Consider the following 17,321-nt stretch of genomic DNA (forward strand, 5'->3'; position numbering starts at 1 on the left):
GAGAAGTGAAAAAGTATTTTGTTTTTGTTGTTGTTGGTTTTTTTCTTTGTTTTGTGACAGTGTCGTACCACCAACAGTTTTAACGCATAACTGTGCGTCTTTTAGATTTGTCAAAGTCAGCTCAAACTCAAAGGCCGGCTTACTGTACGTACGTTAAGCACAAATGCCATTTCAAGACTTATCCCATTGTAATAGGGAAGTAGTTTGAATGGCAACGCATAACCCCTGTATTTAGGCAAGTAGCGTAGCACAGAAATATTGTACATTGTTGTTAATCTATGTTTTATATGTTGTAACATACAATAAATGTAGAAAAGTATAACTTGTTTTTTTTTTTAAACTAAGAACTCTTTATCATAAATCGCTTTTAGATACCCCTTTTATTTTTGAAAAACCTATACCGAAAAACCAATGACACCCCACACCGAAGGGTTGAAGTTAAAAAAACCGGTCAAGTGCGAGTTTGTTTAACTCGCGCATCGTACAAACTCCGTACCGGGTTCCGTACAAACTTAACTATCTCATGTACTAAAAAAACAAAATACTTTTGATCGGCAAGTCGGCTAACGAATTTTTGCGACCGGTAGTATATAACTTTATAAAGAATTTTTACGTTTTTGCGAATCAACATAGGTACCTTATTATCTTATTAATCACTGTCATATTTATCTTATAATTTAGTAGGTACTATAACTATAGCTTTCTTATAACTTACTTAATTTTACAGCGCATTGGCGCCCCTTAGCTGTAATGCTGTAAAATTTTATTTCAATAAATATCAATAATTATTAGTAGGAGATACGTTATAAATGATCGATCTTAACCGATACGTCTGACGGATGAGGGATGAGACTTATATTTTATTAAAGAAAATATGTCCTGAACATAAATAAATAGGATTGCCTCAAGAAATATGGTCAAGGCTATTTGAATTAATCTTTGAAAACATTTGTTTTTCTTCCTTCACCGACTTGTCTGCCGAACGAAATAAGTTCCAATGGAAAGTACACAACTTGTACAACATGAATCAATTAGGTAGCCTATCTTTTTGGCATGCCACAGTGACCGGAAGGCTGAGCGGTTCAGGCATTTGTCCGGTAAACAAAGGACGCTGGTTCGATTCCAGCTCTGGACACTGGAGGCGTCGATCATTTTATCCTTCGTATATGACATTTATTTCGGTTAATAAGGCTGTCTTGAACAGAAATCCAGTATGGTCCTTCCCTCCTTATTTATTGTACCATACATAACTAGGTATATCCTCTTTCTCTACAGTGGCGGATTTGCCCTAAGGCCCAGTAGGCCCGGGCCTAGGGTGGCAAGATATTTAGGGGCGGCAAATTGTGACAAAAGATTCGCTGTTGAATACAAGAAATAACTCAAAATGTAGTCAATATGACGGGTGCTGAGAAAGGGGCGGCTACAGGGCTCGGGGCCTAGGGCAGCAAAGACTGCAAATCCGCCACTGATCCTCTATGAACTTCAGGAAAGGTGAGAGATGTTGTTCCAATATGAGCGTTCAGGTTCCACCTATGAATTTTGTTTCGCTTGTTGGTATAAGGCCCATGAGGCCCTGTTTCTGCAAATAAATATGAATATAGAATAGAATAGATTTATTCGTAAACACACAGACAATAAACATACATATAGAAAAAACATAGTGAAAAATAAAGTGTCACGAAATGGCCCCATCTCAGCATGTTGCTGGCGACTTCTAGCGCTGATCTTCCGATGAGACCATCAAGTGAGAAATATGAATATAAGGTCATCGAAGTCCTCCCAAAACGCGGACTTCTCTTCTTTGGTACATCGGACTTGAGAAGCGTATATTATATTCAGAGGTGGCTGACCATCTAAGGCGAGTTTTACTGCCATGAGTCGGTCGCTTATTCTATCCACATTGATTATTGCTGTTTCAGGTTGCAGCCCAGAGCGATTATTGCGACACCATTGCGTGAATTCTTGTCGCCGTGGTATATAAGTGGGAATCCTAATCCGATATCTCTGGATTTAGAGCCTTGTCATCTTGTCTCCTGGATACAGCATGCGTTTATTTCTCTTCTAAATATCTAAAACTTTAGCCAACTCATGTTATGACTTCTTCCCGTAAGAGAGCCTAGGTTCCATGTGGCAAATCTGAGCTTAGTTTTAGATAAGTGTCCTGGTGTTCTAACCTTTTTGTCATTATGTTCGTCGCTTATGTTCTTCATTTTTATGCGCATTCGCATCAGCTCCTATTATAGTTTATAGGAAATCGGTAGCCCATTTAATAAAAATTCAAGAAATTCTGATAGATAACACGTATTTATTCGACTGGTATTTCTAACCAAAGATAACTTACATAAAGTGAAGTTACATTGACAGTGGCGCTTAGGTGAGTAAACTACGATCTATTTTTAGTGTAACAAAACTTTGTTCACGGTACACTTATGGGATCACTTCGGTCTTGCAAATCAGTTAATTTTTTTTTAATTTAATCTAAAATCTAAACCCAATAGTTCCAAATGAAATGAGACGAAATATTTGGCAAAAAAAATGAGTAAGGTTGGGATTACTTCGACGAGTGTAGATATTAGCAATAGGTACCTATCCAAAGTTACTATGTTTTCGAAATTAGGTATACCAAAGCACCTCACCTGACAAGCATTTGGCGGAGTTGCGAGAGGATGCATAACTATAATATTAAATGATGTTTTTTACCTATACCTACAAGATGATGTGATGATGTAATCAGAGGGGCTACCGCGAAAACCGAAATTCGCAAATTGCGAGGATCTTTCTCTTTTACTCCAATGAAGGCGTAATTAGAGTGACAGAGAAAAATGCCCGCAATTTGCGAACATCGATTTTCGCGGTTATAGCCCAGGAACCAATTTTTCTAATTCAGTCATCGATGGCGATCACATTTATGTAGCACTTACAATTCTAATTTATTTTATATCATAGTTACCTCATTTTTAAGTGGAAATTAAATTTTAATTAAAATTAAAAACCTCTTTCTAAAGTAACAGTAGGCATAAAATAACTAAATTATGCAAAATTATGTAATAAGCTGTCAAATTGTTAACTTCCCCGCCAAAGCGATGGCACTTGACGTACAGGGTCAATTTTCAAATGAGCATTTTTTGCTATCCCATGATTAATATTCCAAGTAGGTAGGAATATTACATAAATAGGTACATTGAACTCCGTAGCGTATCGTAGTCATCTCTATCACTGTTCCAAACTAGTGCGACAGTGACAGTTGCGTTTCGTTCGCTACGGAGCGTTAACGATTGCACGTTGGCTACGCACCCATCAGGCTGGAAACATGGGCGCTCCCGGGTTTAAGCTGACACGCACACATGCGTTGAGGTCCAAATATATATAAGACCAACTCTGAACACCTACTCGTCAGTCGGCTATTAATGGTGCGTTAGCGGGGGGTCGTTTATTTTAACTTTATTTTGCCTCGATTTTCACAGGGATACACGAATATTGTGATATTTTTGTTTTACATTTGACAACTTAAGTTTTTTTTTAATTTTAATTTAAAAAAATGTGTGTGTGTGTTGAAAAATAAACTTTTGTAGCTACTGACAAAAGGTACTTTTTTCATACAATTTCCATTTCGGGAGAAAACTTTTCCACTAACTAAATTTTAACATATCACTTTGATTTTGATGTCGTTCGCTTCATCATATTCCAGGTTTATAGGTTTCACTTTAAAAAAAAAAGTTTTTTTTGTACCTATTGCAAATTTTGAAAAAGGAAAACCTATAAACCTAGTTTTTAATAACATAGGGTAACTTGTTGATCCTTTTATGTCCATGAGCATGATTGCCAACTAGGTGGACGCGGGAGGGTTTTGAGCACCTCCACGCTTGATATCATACACTTTTTGGCAACATAGTGTTTTATAAACGACTGTTTCATTGTTCGACAAGTGACCTATAACCTTGAAATCAATGAAACATTCAACATATAAACCATCCTATCTCAGCCGTTTCTAAAGTTAAGTATCTTATATTTTGCCATATGACAGACACATTATTATAAATTTTCACGGTGTTTTACTTTCACAAATTTCGTACATATTCTTTAATAATTAAAAAAAAAGAATGAGTTTGTTTTATCGTGTACTGGTAAATGGTATTCAGTTAACATCATGTTTCATTAAACATGAGACCTGTTTTATTGTATACTACATACACATGTTTCATTGTGAGACAAGGGGGTGTTTTTTAAAACAATTTAAAAAAACTGCACCAAAGAGTGAACCAAATTTAAAAATATTTAGCTCCAAATACACTTTAATACACATAGAATACAACAAAAAATTCAATATCGCCAAACTCGATTCTATATCTTAGTTCAAAATTGCGAAACATAAATGAAAAAAAAAAACTTTTGCCGCACGAATTCACAATAACGCTCGTAGCAACGTGCTCCTTCTCCGAGGCGCGCTCGCGTATTGGTGAGGTGCTGGGGGTCCCTAAGCTTGCCCTTGCTTGACAGACGGCACTAGCTGGTAACTCTCAGTTTCCGAGATATCACAAAGTTTCACTGTGTCCGTTTGTTTCAATGTAGAACAACTTACCTAATACTAATAAATCATGGAGACTGGAAAATATTTAGAAGTGGAAAAACGTTTTCTCTTTTTGTATGGATCACGTGCTATACTTCCCTCTTAAGTATGCATCAAAAAGAAACTATTAGAGTGTATAGCGACAAAGTAAATCCCATCAAAAACATTTTCATGTAAAATGTTGCCCAGACGAAACCATAAGGCTCGCACTATCAAAAAATTACCAGATCTCTTGTAGAACCAAGCTTCTAACTCTACAAGCCATAACTTCACAAACTCCTTACCTTTCCTACCTCCAAACGCCATAACCTGAAGGTTATGGCGCCATCCGATTCAGCTTACTCTCGAGTAAATGGCGTTAATATTAATATTTAACAAGTTAACACATATCCGTGAAAGACTAATGATCAAAGTCAAATGGCGTTCTAACAGTTTTAACCGTTTATCGAAAGATAGCAGTAAATGTACTGTAGCTACATAATTTACCATGACAGTAACTCTCTATTTCAAATTCTCTTTGTTTATATTAATAAAACATATGTAAATATCGTTATTTTATTGAATGACATAGACATGAAATTACTGACAATGGCAAGACAATTCGTCGTTACCGTAAACCAAAAAAAAATTTCGCTTCGTGGAGCCGTTCTTATATAGGAGGTACTAAACAATAACACGTTTTAAAAATAATGAAACAAAACACATTGTTCATAATATTTTACAACTTTACCTTGACTTTTAATTTTTTGTTAACTTTGACTATTATTCTACAAATTATTTTATAAACAAAGTATTAAAGTTATTAAAAAAAAACCGGCCAAGTGCGAGTCGGACTCGCGTTCCAAGGGTTCCGTATATTGCCCATTTTTTAACAATCAGTGCCGGATTAAGATATGTTGATGCCCTAAGGATTTCTAGGTGCCCCCTCTCCCTAGGGTCATCAAGATTACATTGATTTTTTGGTAAATTGAGAGAAGTTCATTGCCGCGTTACAGCTGAGAATGGAAATCAGTCACATCATTTTATCACGAAAATTTACAGTGCCGCAGCAGTAATGTTGCAACAGAGTACCTAATGCTGTTGCAGTCGCCACCCGAATGTCACCTATATCATAGCTTAGAAAGTAATAGAAACGCGAGCGAAGCGAGCGCGGAAATTTTTCGATATAAAAACGCAATATGATAGACAGTTGTAAATTTTTACTTTTAGTATGGAAATCAGTCACATCATTTTATCACGGAAGTTGACAGTACTGCAGCAGTAACGTTGCAACAGAATAATGTTGCTGCAGTCGCCACCCGAATGTCACCTTTATCATACTTTATAAAGTTATTGAAAACGCGAGCGAAGCGAGCGCGGAAATTTTTCGATATAAAAACGCAATATGATAGACAGTTGTAAATTTTTACTTTTAGTATGGAAATCAGTCACATCATTTTATCACGGAAGTTGACAGCACTGCAGCAGTAACGTTGCAACAGAGTAATGTTGCTGCAGTCGCCACCCGAATGTCACCTTTATCATACCTTATAAAGTTATTGAAAACGCAAGCGAAGCGAGCGCGAAAATTTTTCGATATACAAACGCAATTTTACTTTTAGTCCCAACCAGGCGCGAATCCAGGATTTCATACAGAGAAGGGATGGGACAGTTTTCTATCAGCCTAGCTTCGCATAGGGCTCGATATTTCTTAGGCTTCGATATTCGAGGTTGTTTTCATGCATAAAATATGCGAGAAAGCAGACCTTGGAATTGAATTGGCGAAGTGTGAGAAAGGCAGTAGGCCTAGCTGCGAAAGAGGAAAGCTTGGATTTGGATCCACGCCCAAGTGTAATTAAGGCAAAAGGCCTCGCATAAGACCTAACGCCGAACCGCAAAAGAGTGGGTTGAAATCGAATCTATGCATGTAATCACGACTCTTCTACTGCTACCGATTGTTTCCCAAAGAATTACGCGCCATTATTTTTGCAAATTAGCTTTTGGACAGCTAAAAAAATCGTGTGGTAAAAACGATGTGTCTGTCCCTAATTTTAAAATTTGTTCACCTTTTTCAACCTGGCATTTTGGTGCCCCTCCTGAACGTGGTGCCCTAAGCACGTGCTTGTTTTGCTTATTGGTTACAAAGTCTTTATTAATTCAACCATTAAAGTCGACGAGTACAAAAACTTTAAGCTAGCTCTCAATTTACAATTTAACATTTTTTTTAAACATTATTTTTAATTTGACCTTACAATTACTCGTAAGTAGGTAAGACCGTTAAATATTTAAAATGATTATCTTATCAGAAAATTATCACCAATTACTCTAAGAAAACTACTACTCTAAGTAATCCGGCACTGTTAACAATGTATTTTTTATGTGAAACGTGAGTGAAATCTCTTTAAAAAATCCGTAGGGGTCGGATTAAAAACTGTAATTAAGTCCGACTCACGCTTGATTGTACATTTCTAATAGGTTTTCCTGTCATCTATAGGTATAAACCTATTTTATGTATTTTTTTCAAAACTTTAGACCTAGTAGTTTCGGAGATAAGGGGGGGGGGGGGGGGAATGGTCATTTTTTGCCTATTTTTTTGAATAACTTCTAAACTGTTGATTCGAAAATTATTTGAAATCCTTACAATAAGCTCTTTCATTTGATATGTAACATAATATGTATAGTTTGAAAAAAAAATATATTTTTTTTTTCATTTTTTTCATTTACCCCCCAAAAGTGGCCCCCATGTTTAAAATTCATTTGTTTACGTTACATGTCCGTATTCGGGTCACAAACTTACATATGTGTACCAAATTTCAACTTGATTGGTCCAGTAGTTCCGGAGAAAATCGGCTGTGACAGACGGACAGACAGACAGACAGACAGACGCACGAGTGATCCTATAAGGGTTCCGTTTTTTCCTTTTGAAGTACGGAACCCTAAAAATTAGGACGTGATATTGTTAAGTAGGTATGTTTATTAGAAAGGCTTCATGCCCATGAAGCGAAAAGATTTTACGGCACATTTTCTTAGTTGTCCAGAATACACAAAACAATGACCCTTTAAAATAATATTCAATGAGATTACTTGCTTTTGACGCCGCGCGCCCATTCGCGTACAAAATCACACGCGGAGATACTACAGTTCTGCAAGCATGGATATTGTTACTGTAAATGTCCTCCTAGGGTTCTAAACAGTGCTATTGGTGAAACAGAACTACAGATGAAGACCTGGAGGCAATTTTGATATCAAAATTATGTCATTTGCATGAAAATTCGAACTGGCCTCCAGAAAATAACTCCTCAATGACAAGTATTTTACGCTCCAATTAACGATGGCATTATACTATACCTAATATGTAGATTTGTTTTGTTTTATTGGTGTTTTTTTTTTGTTAAAATGTACACAGTTTTTAGATACCTAAAGATTTTTTTTTCAAAAACATCAAAAACTTAGTAAGGTAAACGTACAGGTGCTCGACGCGGTCCCAGTAAGTACATGTGTCATCTTGAAACTTAAGTCATTGTCAATAAAGGTGACAGCAAGGTGTCATCTATTGGGCATTAGCATGTCGAGCACTAGTACGTTTACCTTAATTGAGATTGAATTAATTGATGCAGTTATACAGTTATTAGCATCAATACTGCATTGTAGGGCTAGAATGTAATCCTTGTTTGTAAGGTAACTTAATATAATATATTTGTGCTACTTTTTCAGAATGAACCTGTTGGCGTGGCTCCTTACGATGCTGGTGGTTTTTATATATTACTGCAGAGACAACATCTATAATACCACTTTACTTCAAGGTAATAAAAACAATCTTAGTTAGGTACCAGTATATTATCGGTACTCATACTCACATTTTAAGTAGGTAGATTAGATTATACGGCAAAAGCTACTAAGGAAAGTTTTAAGGAGACTAAATTTGCATCAAATTGAGCCCAATTTACTCTACATCATAATAAGAAGGAAATACATCATAATAATAGTAAAATAATTATGTATTTCAGATGGTGACACCAGTGATCATATCATCGTAGGCGCCGGAGCAGCTGGGGCACCAGCGGCGGCTCGGTTGGCGCTTGCTGGACATGATGTGTTGCTGGTCGAAGCTGGAGGCGACCTCAGCTACTTTAGTAAGGTGGCATATTTATTACAAACGGATTTTTTTTACCAAAAAAATATTTTTCTACTCGTCGACTGTAACGGTTGAATTAAGATTTCGTATGCCAAACTATAATTGCGTACTTTTCATGTACGGGCTCCCAACTCAACTATAATATTTATTTTGATCGATCTAGCAAGCGCGAATGTACCTTTACATGTCGATTTAACACATTCACTGCATGCGACCGGTTAGCCGTGTATTCTGTTCGTAATAGGCGCTTTTCGCTACAAAGTGGAAAAAACACGCTATAGACTATAAGCGTAGCTCGTAGCTCACGCTCGCAGTGAATGCCTTGACAGTAAAATGGCGCTGCCATTACGAGTAGGTACGATAATTACAAATGTATAAAGTGTATAAACAGTTGTAAAAACAGTTCATTGTAATGAAGCGAAGTACAATTAATAAATGAAAATGAAAATATTTGTAAATAAAGACAAGTGTTATCTAAGAAAACTGTGGTGACTTCACCAGACTTTCGTGGCTTTTAAAAAGTGCATCATTTGTACGAGCACACATAAAACAGAGCGTACGTAATTCTTACGTAAAATAACATTGAATGAATAATCAGCCTTACCTATTTGATGACTTGTCTTATGCACAAATAGCTTTAGAGATTTTTGTACCTACTGCCAACCTGTGGTCTTAGCGCTGTCTTAATTTTTCTTACAGATACCTGGAATGGCCGTGACCCTGCTGGGATCAGATATGGACTGGGCGTACCCCACTATTCCCAACAACATCTCGTGCCTGTCGTCGATGGACCAGCAATGTCGCCTTAGCTACGGCAAGTGCCTCGGAGGCTCCACGAGTATCAACTATATGATGTATACCCGTGGCAACCCACGCGATTACGATGACCTAGGCATCAAAGGCTGGTCCTGGAATGATATGATGCCTTATTTCTTGCGCTACGAAGGCTTGGAAGACTTGTACAGACTTCCAACTACTTCTATCCCCCACCACAACTCCGCTGGTATTATGAAGTTAGGTTTTTTCACAGAATCTGGAAACCCCTGGCATTCAAGTATAATACAAGGTCTTACAGCTTTAAATTTTCCGTCTAACTCCGATATGAATGCCGACTCGCAAATAGGAGTGTCGCAAGTGATTGGGTACGTGCACGAAGGCGAGCGCATGAGCACGGCACGCGGATACCTGGCACGCAACGATGTCAAGAGAGTACTGAAGATCGCGAAGGACACGCAGTGTACCGGTGTCATCTTCGACGACAACAATAATGCGATAGGAATCAAGGTTGTGACAAAAGATGGGAAGGTAAATAAGACATTGCGACTCTACGCGAGGAAGGAAGTCATTCTGTCAGCGAGGACGATTGGAACAGCACAGATTCTGATGCTTTCCGGCGTAGGACCGGCGGCTCATTTAAATAGTTTAGGCATTCCGGTGCGCGCCGATCTACCCGTAGGCGATAACATCAGCGATCACGTGCTGCCGCTAATATACATACCGGTACATCCAGGCTTCGCCGCTCGGAGCGGGGATCTATTAAATCCCGTGAGGGATCTAGTAGAGTGGTTTATCTCGCGCGGGGGACCGGCGGCCTCCAATGGCGTTACCGACGTCACTGCGATGTTCAATTCTCACTGCTACGATTTCGATAAGCGTAATAAACTCATTCGCAATAGCTCAGATTGCGAACTTCCAAACCTGCAACTGATAAATGCATTCATGGAACACCGGCAGATACAGGGTTTGGAAGGTCAAGTTCAGAAATCATCAGGCTTAAGCATGGACATAATACAACAGCTTCAAGTCGCAAACCAACACCAGGCTATAATAGTGACTTCGCCCGTCGTGCTCCGGCCGTACTCGCGCGGCACCATACGGCTGGCCAGTGCCGATCCTTTAAAGCACCCAGCTATTTTTCCAAACTACTTGTCGGACGAGCGGGATGTCGAGAAGATGCTGCGCAGCATTAAGATCTTGGAGCACCTGGTTGAAACGCCGGAGTACAAAGCATACAATGCGTCTATCCTGCGCTTGAGTCTGCCGGGCTGTCCGGATTACTCGTGTGACCGTGAAGGGTACTGGACTTGTTATATCCGTCACATGACGTACTCGTCGTTCCACGCGGTGGGCAGCGCGCGACTGGGGGCCGTGCTGGATGAGAAGCTGCGCGTGCGCGGCGTGGCGCGCCTACGCGTGGCCGACCTCAGCGCGCTGCCGGGGCTGCCGCGCGGCAACACTGCTGCTGCCGCCATTGCCATCGGGGAGCGCGTTGCTGACTTAATCTTGCAAGATGCTGCTTAATAAGGGGCTGTTAAAATCCCTTTTAACTTAAGTTCGACTCCGACCCGAGTTCCCGATCTTTTCCGAGTTCGAGTTCGATCGAGTGCGCCGACTTCTGGCCGAAAGGTGTCGTGTTTCGGAGGTTCCGGAGCAAACTGCCGAATCCGACACAAGACCAGCCGATGCAATGGAGCCACGCCGTTTGGTCGATTAAATAGTGTTTAGTTTTCAGTTTATAAAATGTTAGTCTGTAAGGTATTTGTAATATGGGTCTTGTTGCCTGAATTAAATTTAAATAAAATAAATAAGTTGGCGAGAAAAGCGTTGAAAGCATTGGAAAAGAAAGTTGTTGTTGTTGTTTCGTAACTTAATAATAATACGTCGTGAGAGATTTCTGCCAGGTGGCTGCTTCAAGGGTCAGCTGCAGAAGACGGTGGTCTTGGACGGAGGACGGCGCGGATAGTCCGTTCGGTTCCTCTCTGCGGCCCTGACCACCGGCAGCTTGCGCCCTGCCCTGCTGCTGGCGGCGCCCTAGGTTTTTTATAAGTATTTTGTTTTGTTTTTGTATGTTTTTATATTTTAATTATATTATACTCATATTGTAAAAGACCTAATCTGAGACGAAAATTGAATAAAGAGAATAAGTTATATGAGACATATGGTAAAAGAAGTTAAAAAAAAATACGTATACCAATTGACCACTTGTTTAGTAAAAAACATGCAGAAATAGGTATTGGAAATTAAATAATTTAAACTGATAAAAATATGTTACTAAAAAAGTGACCAAGCCCTACGGTGACAAAGGACGGATTAATTACTGCGGGCTCAGCACGGTTCCATTTTTATCGACTATCACTATGCGCGTCCCTTTCGCACTTACATACTTGTTAGAACGTGACAGGCATGGTGACAAGGGATAAAAACGCGACCGTGTTAAGCCGCCTGAAGGGCTTGGGCACATTTTCTCTACTACATGACATCTATTTCAGTTGATTCGTTTATATAATTATGTATGTATTGCTGTGTGACTGCTTAAAAACACCAACAGCATCAAAATATTTTATGAAATGATTTTATTTGTACCCCTATGTTATATAAAAATATGTTGAAATACTTATATAGGTACCTACACATTTTCAGCTTAACTATCTTGCCGAAGCTTATACCTGTCCGTTACAGTCAAGATTACGGCATCCAGATTCCGTGACAATTAGTCAGTCAGGTTTACCCGTAATCCAGGGTCTGCTCGTGACCTGCCTACGGTAAGAATAGTAGATATATAGTGTTGGGAGGTACTCGTCTTTTGAGTTTAAGAACTTATTTAGACGGTGCGAGAACTCGAATGCGAGTTTCATTACATAGCGGTATTTCATGAGTGGCTGAATTGGATGTAGGTACTTATAATCTCAATAGTTCACAGTGTACCTAACTATATGAATGCCGCCGTCGCGGGCGCCGTCTAAATGAGTCTTAAATTTGAAGAACTCGATTATATGAGACTCTTCACTAAAAAAACTTTCAAGTTGTTTAAGGCCCGCGTCGGGTCCTTTATTGCGTCTTTTTAACGTACTTTATTGACTATTTTTAGCGCAACTCAAAAGGACTCTCAATAGTCTCAAGCCTCCAAATAAAAATTCCGTCAACACTTATGTTGGTTTTATCTAAGTACTTACTAGTAGGTACCTAACCCATGTTTTTTTCATGAGAGTTGTCTAAATATGATTCAAGTCTCTACAAAAGACTTAACTCGGGTTTATAACAAGTTGAAAATAAAATAAATGAAAGTACAAATACAATTTTTTTTAGCTTAATCAAGTAACAGTTATCTGCGCTGGTAACTCTTCTTAAATTAACTGAGGAAGACACTTGTGGTAAGCTAAGAGAACAAAGACCACTCTTACGCGCTGTTTACAATTTATCCTGAACAGTTAAATTAAGGGTTTCACCTCGGAATGAGAGATAATAAGCTGGAAATTCGTATACACCTTTGGTATGACGTATTAAAGGTTCTCTTAAAAGTCAACGCATATATCGTGTGCGGCAGCAGTTATTCAAGGTCAAGGGTCATAAAAATTGGTTTTTCGCGGATGTCAACATTTCTATAGCTCCAATGTTGTTTACATGTAGGTAAAAATGATAGAGCATAAAATTTGCGACAAGTTAGGTATTAAACATTTTTTCATAGGAGTAGCCGTTTTCAAGATATAGGGCACAGAAAGGGTAGTGATCAGACATACGTACTATTAGCTGGTTTGATAGTGCACGACACCATGCATTTTGTGACTATGCGCTGAAACTTGGCACATTCTTAGCTGGTCTTGAGTAGATTCAGACCGGGAGCCATCGAGAACCACGGCACATTTAGTGGGGGGAGGGGGGGAACTTCGACGCTGCCGCGCTTCAATTGAAGCATGGTATAATAATATACTCCGCCTGGTACTCTATTCCGAGATTCGCGTATGACCTAACTGACACGGGCCTACGTTAGGGTTGCCATAAGTGTGGAGACTCAGACCGGGACATTTAAAGAATAATCGGCCAAGAGCATCTCGGGCCATGCTCAGTGTAGGATTTCGTAGTTTCTAATAGTAGGTAAGTATCATGTAAGTACATTACAAGCATAAGGGTCATAAGGGAGTACTTTTACTAAGAAAAGAAGATTTTTTGCAATAACTCAAAACCGACTGGACCGATCATGTTCGCTATAGTTTTCATTGAAAGTACATATTTATTAAACTTTTGTTTCACGATTATTTTTTTCATATTTTTTGGACCCATTGTTCAAAAGTTAGAGAGGGGGACACACATTTTTTTTTCTTTCGGAGCGATTATTTCCGAAAATACTTACTATATCAAAAAATGGTTTTTGAAGACCCTTATTCATATTGAAAGACCTATCCAACGATACCCCACACTATTGGGACAAAGCAAAAAAAAAAAATTCAAAAAAAGCATTTTCTATGGGAGGTGCCCACCTCAAAAAAAATTTTTTTTTTAGTTTTACTTTTACCGTTCTGTCACAATGCATGAATTATGTATCCATGCCATGCCAAATTGCAGCTTTCTAGCACTAACGACCACGGAGCAAAGCCCCGGACAGACAGACATGGCGAAACTATAAGGGTTTCTAGGTGACTACGAAACCCTAAAAAATAGTAAATGTAGAAATAAAGGAACTTTTATTACAACAATAGGTAACATAAACGGTTTAGCCCTTGCCTAAACACCATGAAACAACTTTTAACACAGTCATTAAATGCCAGCAACCCGCCAGTCGGGTTCCCTGTTTGTAGTCGCTTTTCGCTACAAAGCGGAAAATGCACGTTATATTTTTTATATTTTACCTTGATTATTCGTTTTTTGTTGATTTTCAATGTTATTCTAAAATTTATTTTGATCTTATTACGGGAGAAAGGCTTTAGAAAGTAAAACAAAAAATATGATAGTTATTTTACCATTTTTGTTTAGTTTTCAATAAAGAGGGAAGTACGAGAAAATTTTGTTACTTAACAATTGCCTAACTTGTTAAAAAAAGAACTTTAAGATAAATTTCTACAAGTATACATTTTCTGACATGTTCCAAATACACCATATTTTTAGATTTCAATTTTTTTTATGCATATTTAATATCTTTGAAAAGATATTTAATGTTACGTACGCGCTTTTTCACGCCACGCGCTTTTCCCGAAAATGCGGCGCGGAGGTCTGTGTTCAGCGTTGAATAAAAAGTATAAATAATGGAGATAGAGTTCTGCAAGTATAGACTTTTTTTATAGGGAATATCCTCCACTTTTATAATATTAATTTGGTTTCTTAAATATGAATACTTTTTGAGATATTGGGGAAATATAAATATCTGCTTTCCCCCCCTTTTTTTGTTTAATAACTTTTGATATTTTTTGTGTGCTAATAAACGCATCGAATACATTTTTCTAGACTACATTACGAATCTAATGAGGTATCACACGTATTTTTAGGGGTAGTATTTCTATTTTTCACCGTTTTCAGTTTCTCGAGCGGACAAGTGTCAGAGCTTACATCGTTCTATCCACGTACGATTAGCCTAGCTAGTTAGACTAGTCGTGTTTATTGTTGGACTGTTGGTATGGTACGAGTATATGTATATTTATCAAGTCCAGCCCCCTACTAGATAAGTAAATAGTTACTTGATCTTTAAAACCGGGACAATTTACTTATCGGCCGGGACACCGGGACACCATGCTTCAAACCGGGACATGTCCCGGCGTACCGGGACGTATGGCAACCCTAGCCTACGTCATCATGCTATTTACAGGTTCTCAAACTTTAAAATGTGGGAGAATTTTAACCAACGGTGAAAATTATTTTAACGGCATTAATTTTAAGTTATTCATGTAGAAACATAGTAAAGTAAAACAAATCTAATGTATTAAATTAAACTTTATTTATCTATACAATGCAAACGTTTGAAAAACTAATTCACAGTTACACATTAATTACCAAGCTTACGACGTGAAAAGTTTGGAAAACACTGCGACTGCTGACACTGAGCGAGAAGGAAATAACAATTAACACGCGTTCGACAAGGATGACGGTCAGGGCATGAAGTTATCTAGATCCGAATTGTCAAATGTGACAGCGCTATCCTGTGTTGCCAGTAATGTAAACAGAATTACCCGAACGTGTGAAATTTCTTTCGTGAATCGGAAGATATTGCTAACGAATAATTAAAAATGACGTGTTATTGTAAAATTTAAGATAAAATACATATAAATGAAAATTATAATATTATAAAGAAATATTTTAACTTATTAACCATAGGTATAATGTACCCATGTAACATGTTATGTTGAAATAAAGTGGCAATGTTATTGTGACGTAGGCCCGTGTCACTCTGGGAATAGAAGACCATGTTTTATTAGACCATGAATTGAAGCATCATTTCTCTAAAGCTTTACATATTAGGGCATGTGATACATCATTTTCGGATAAATTAAGGATGGGGAATCTATTTTTAGAATAAAAAACAATGCACTTTCTAACAAAAAAAAAATAAAGTAGAAAAGACTAAAAAACGTATTTTAGTTTCTTTTATAATTACCATTTTCTTTATATAACAGAAATCTCAAAATACATTTTATTGTTTTAGGTCTCCGCCACTTGCACCATCCCACTAACCCAGGGTTAACCGGCTAAACCTGGAATTATCTACCATGGTTACCAGTACAATTTTACACTGGATTAACGGTTTAACCGCTTAACCCCGGGTCAGTGGGATGGTGCAACTGGCGCTTAGTATTTTAAATGAAACAACGCAATTTACATTTCTTTTATATATTACAAGATCTACTGCATAGACAGAGGTATTTAAACTGCCTGCCTGTTTTTACGATTGCACCAGCCGCGGCACTGTTCTTTGCATTTGCACCTGACATTTTCTAGACCTGCTTCTGCAGCAACAGGCAAGTCCGTCCATGTAGGCTCCCAGTTGTTGTTGACCTTCGTGCAACCCCACGTAGACGGACGGTAGATTTTCAGCTCGTGCTAACTGACCCCAAACATGCACCCCTTGATTATATGGCTCTTAAAAATACTGATATAAAACAGCTTTGGTCGGTGGGATATGTTTTATCTGCCGGTCTCTCTTGGTAAACAGATATTTACGGCACTCATTTACTGAAGTACACGAATCTGATCTGAAATAATTATTATGACACATAATATTCTGGTGTAAGCTTTGAGATCCTATTATATCTATCCTATTATTATAGCAATTAAGGGGCGCATTGAGGAGGCAATGGCTTGCATCGAAAAATACGTCGTTAAATTTTATATGATTGGTCAGATTTGCTTTTTGAAACAGATTAATAGGATCTCAAAGCTTACACCAGAATATTGTGTGTCATAATTATTATTTCAGATCCGCTTCGTGTACTTCAGTTAATGAGTTTTTACCAAGACAGAACAGCAAATAGACCACATCCCACGATGATTGATGAATGATCAAGAAATGATGCTTCAATTGAAGCGCGGCAGCGTCGAACTTCCCCCCCCCCCCCCCACTAAATGTGCCGTGGTTCTCGATGGCTCCCGGTCTGAATCTACTCAAGACCAGCTAAGAATCAAACTGTGCCAAGTTTCAGCGCATAGTCACAAAATGCTAGGTGTCGTGCACTATAAAACCAGTCAATAGTACGTATGTTTGATCACTGCGCTTTCTGTGCCCTATATCTTGAAAACGGCTGATCCCATGAAAAAATGTTTGATACCTAACTTGTGTCAAATTTTAGGGTAAGTAATATAAGACATAACAACTTACACTATAATATTCATATTATATACGCTCATATTGTATAAGTTTGTTTTGTATACCGTTCCAGG

The 17,321-nt window shown here is 38.2% G+C and overlaps 1 protein-coding gene and 1 long non-coding RNA gene across 2 annotated transcripts in view; both read left to right on the forward strand.

The window, feature by feature from the left end:
* Positions 1–322, forward strand: part of LOC134796328 (uncharacterized) — a 280,891-nt gene extending 280,569 nt beyond the window's left edge. Inside the window, exon 2 of the long non-coding RNA XR_010144920.1 lies at positions 159–322. This is a non-coding gene — a long non-coding RNA (uncharacterized LOC134796328). The remainder of the gene's footprint in view (positions 1–158) is intronic.
* Positions 323–9,386: 9,064 nt separating this feature from the next.
* LOC134796519 (glucose dehydrogenase [FAD, quinone]-like) lies at positions 9,387–10,982 on the forward strand. Its single transcript, XM_063768706.1, has one exon. The coding sequence runs from the start codon at positions 9,390–9,392 to the stop codon at positions 10,980–10,982; it is 1,593 nt and encodes a 530-aa protein (XP_063624776.1). The 5' UTR covers positions 9,387–9,389.
* The last annotated feature ends 6,339 nt before the right edge of the window (positions 10,983–17,321 follow it).

This window comes from Cydia splendana, chromosome 13 (assembly GCF_910591565.1).
Source record: "Cydia splendana chromosome 13, ilCydSple1.2, whole genome shotgun sequence".
Taxonomy (NCBI): Eukaryota; Metazoa; Arthropoda; class Insecta; order Lepidoptera; family Tortricidae; genus Cydia; species Cydia splendana.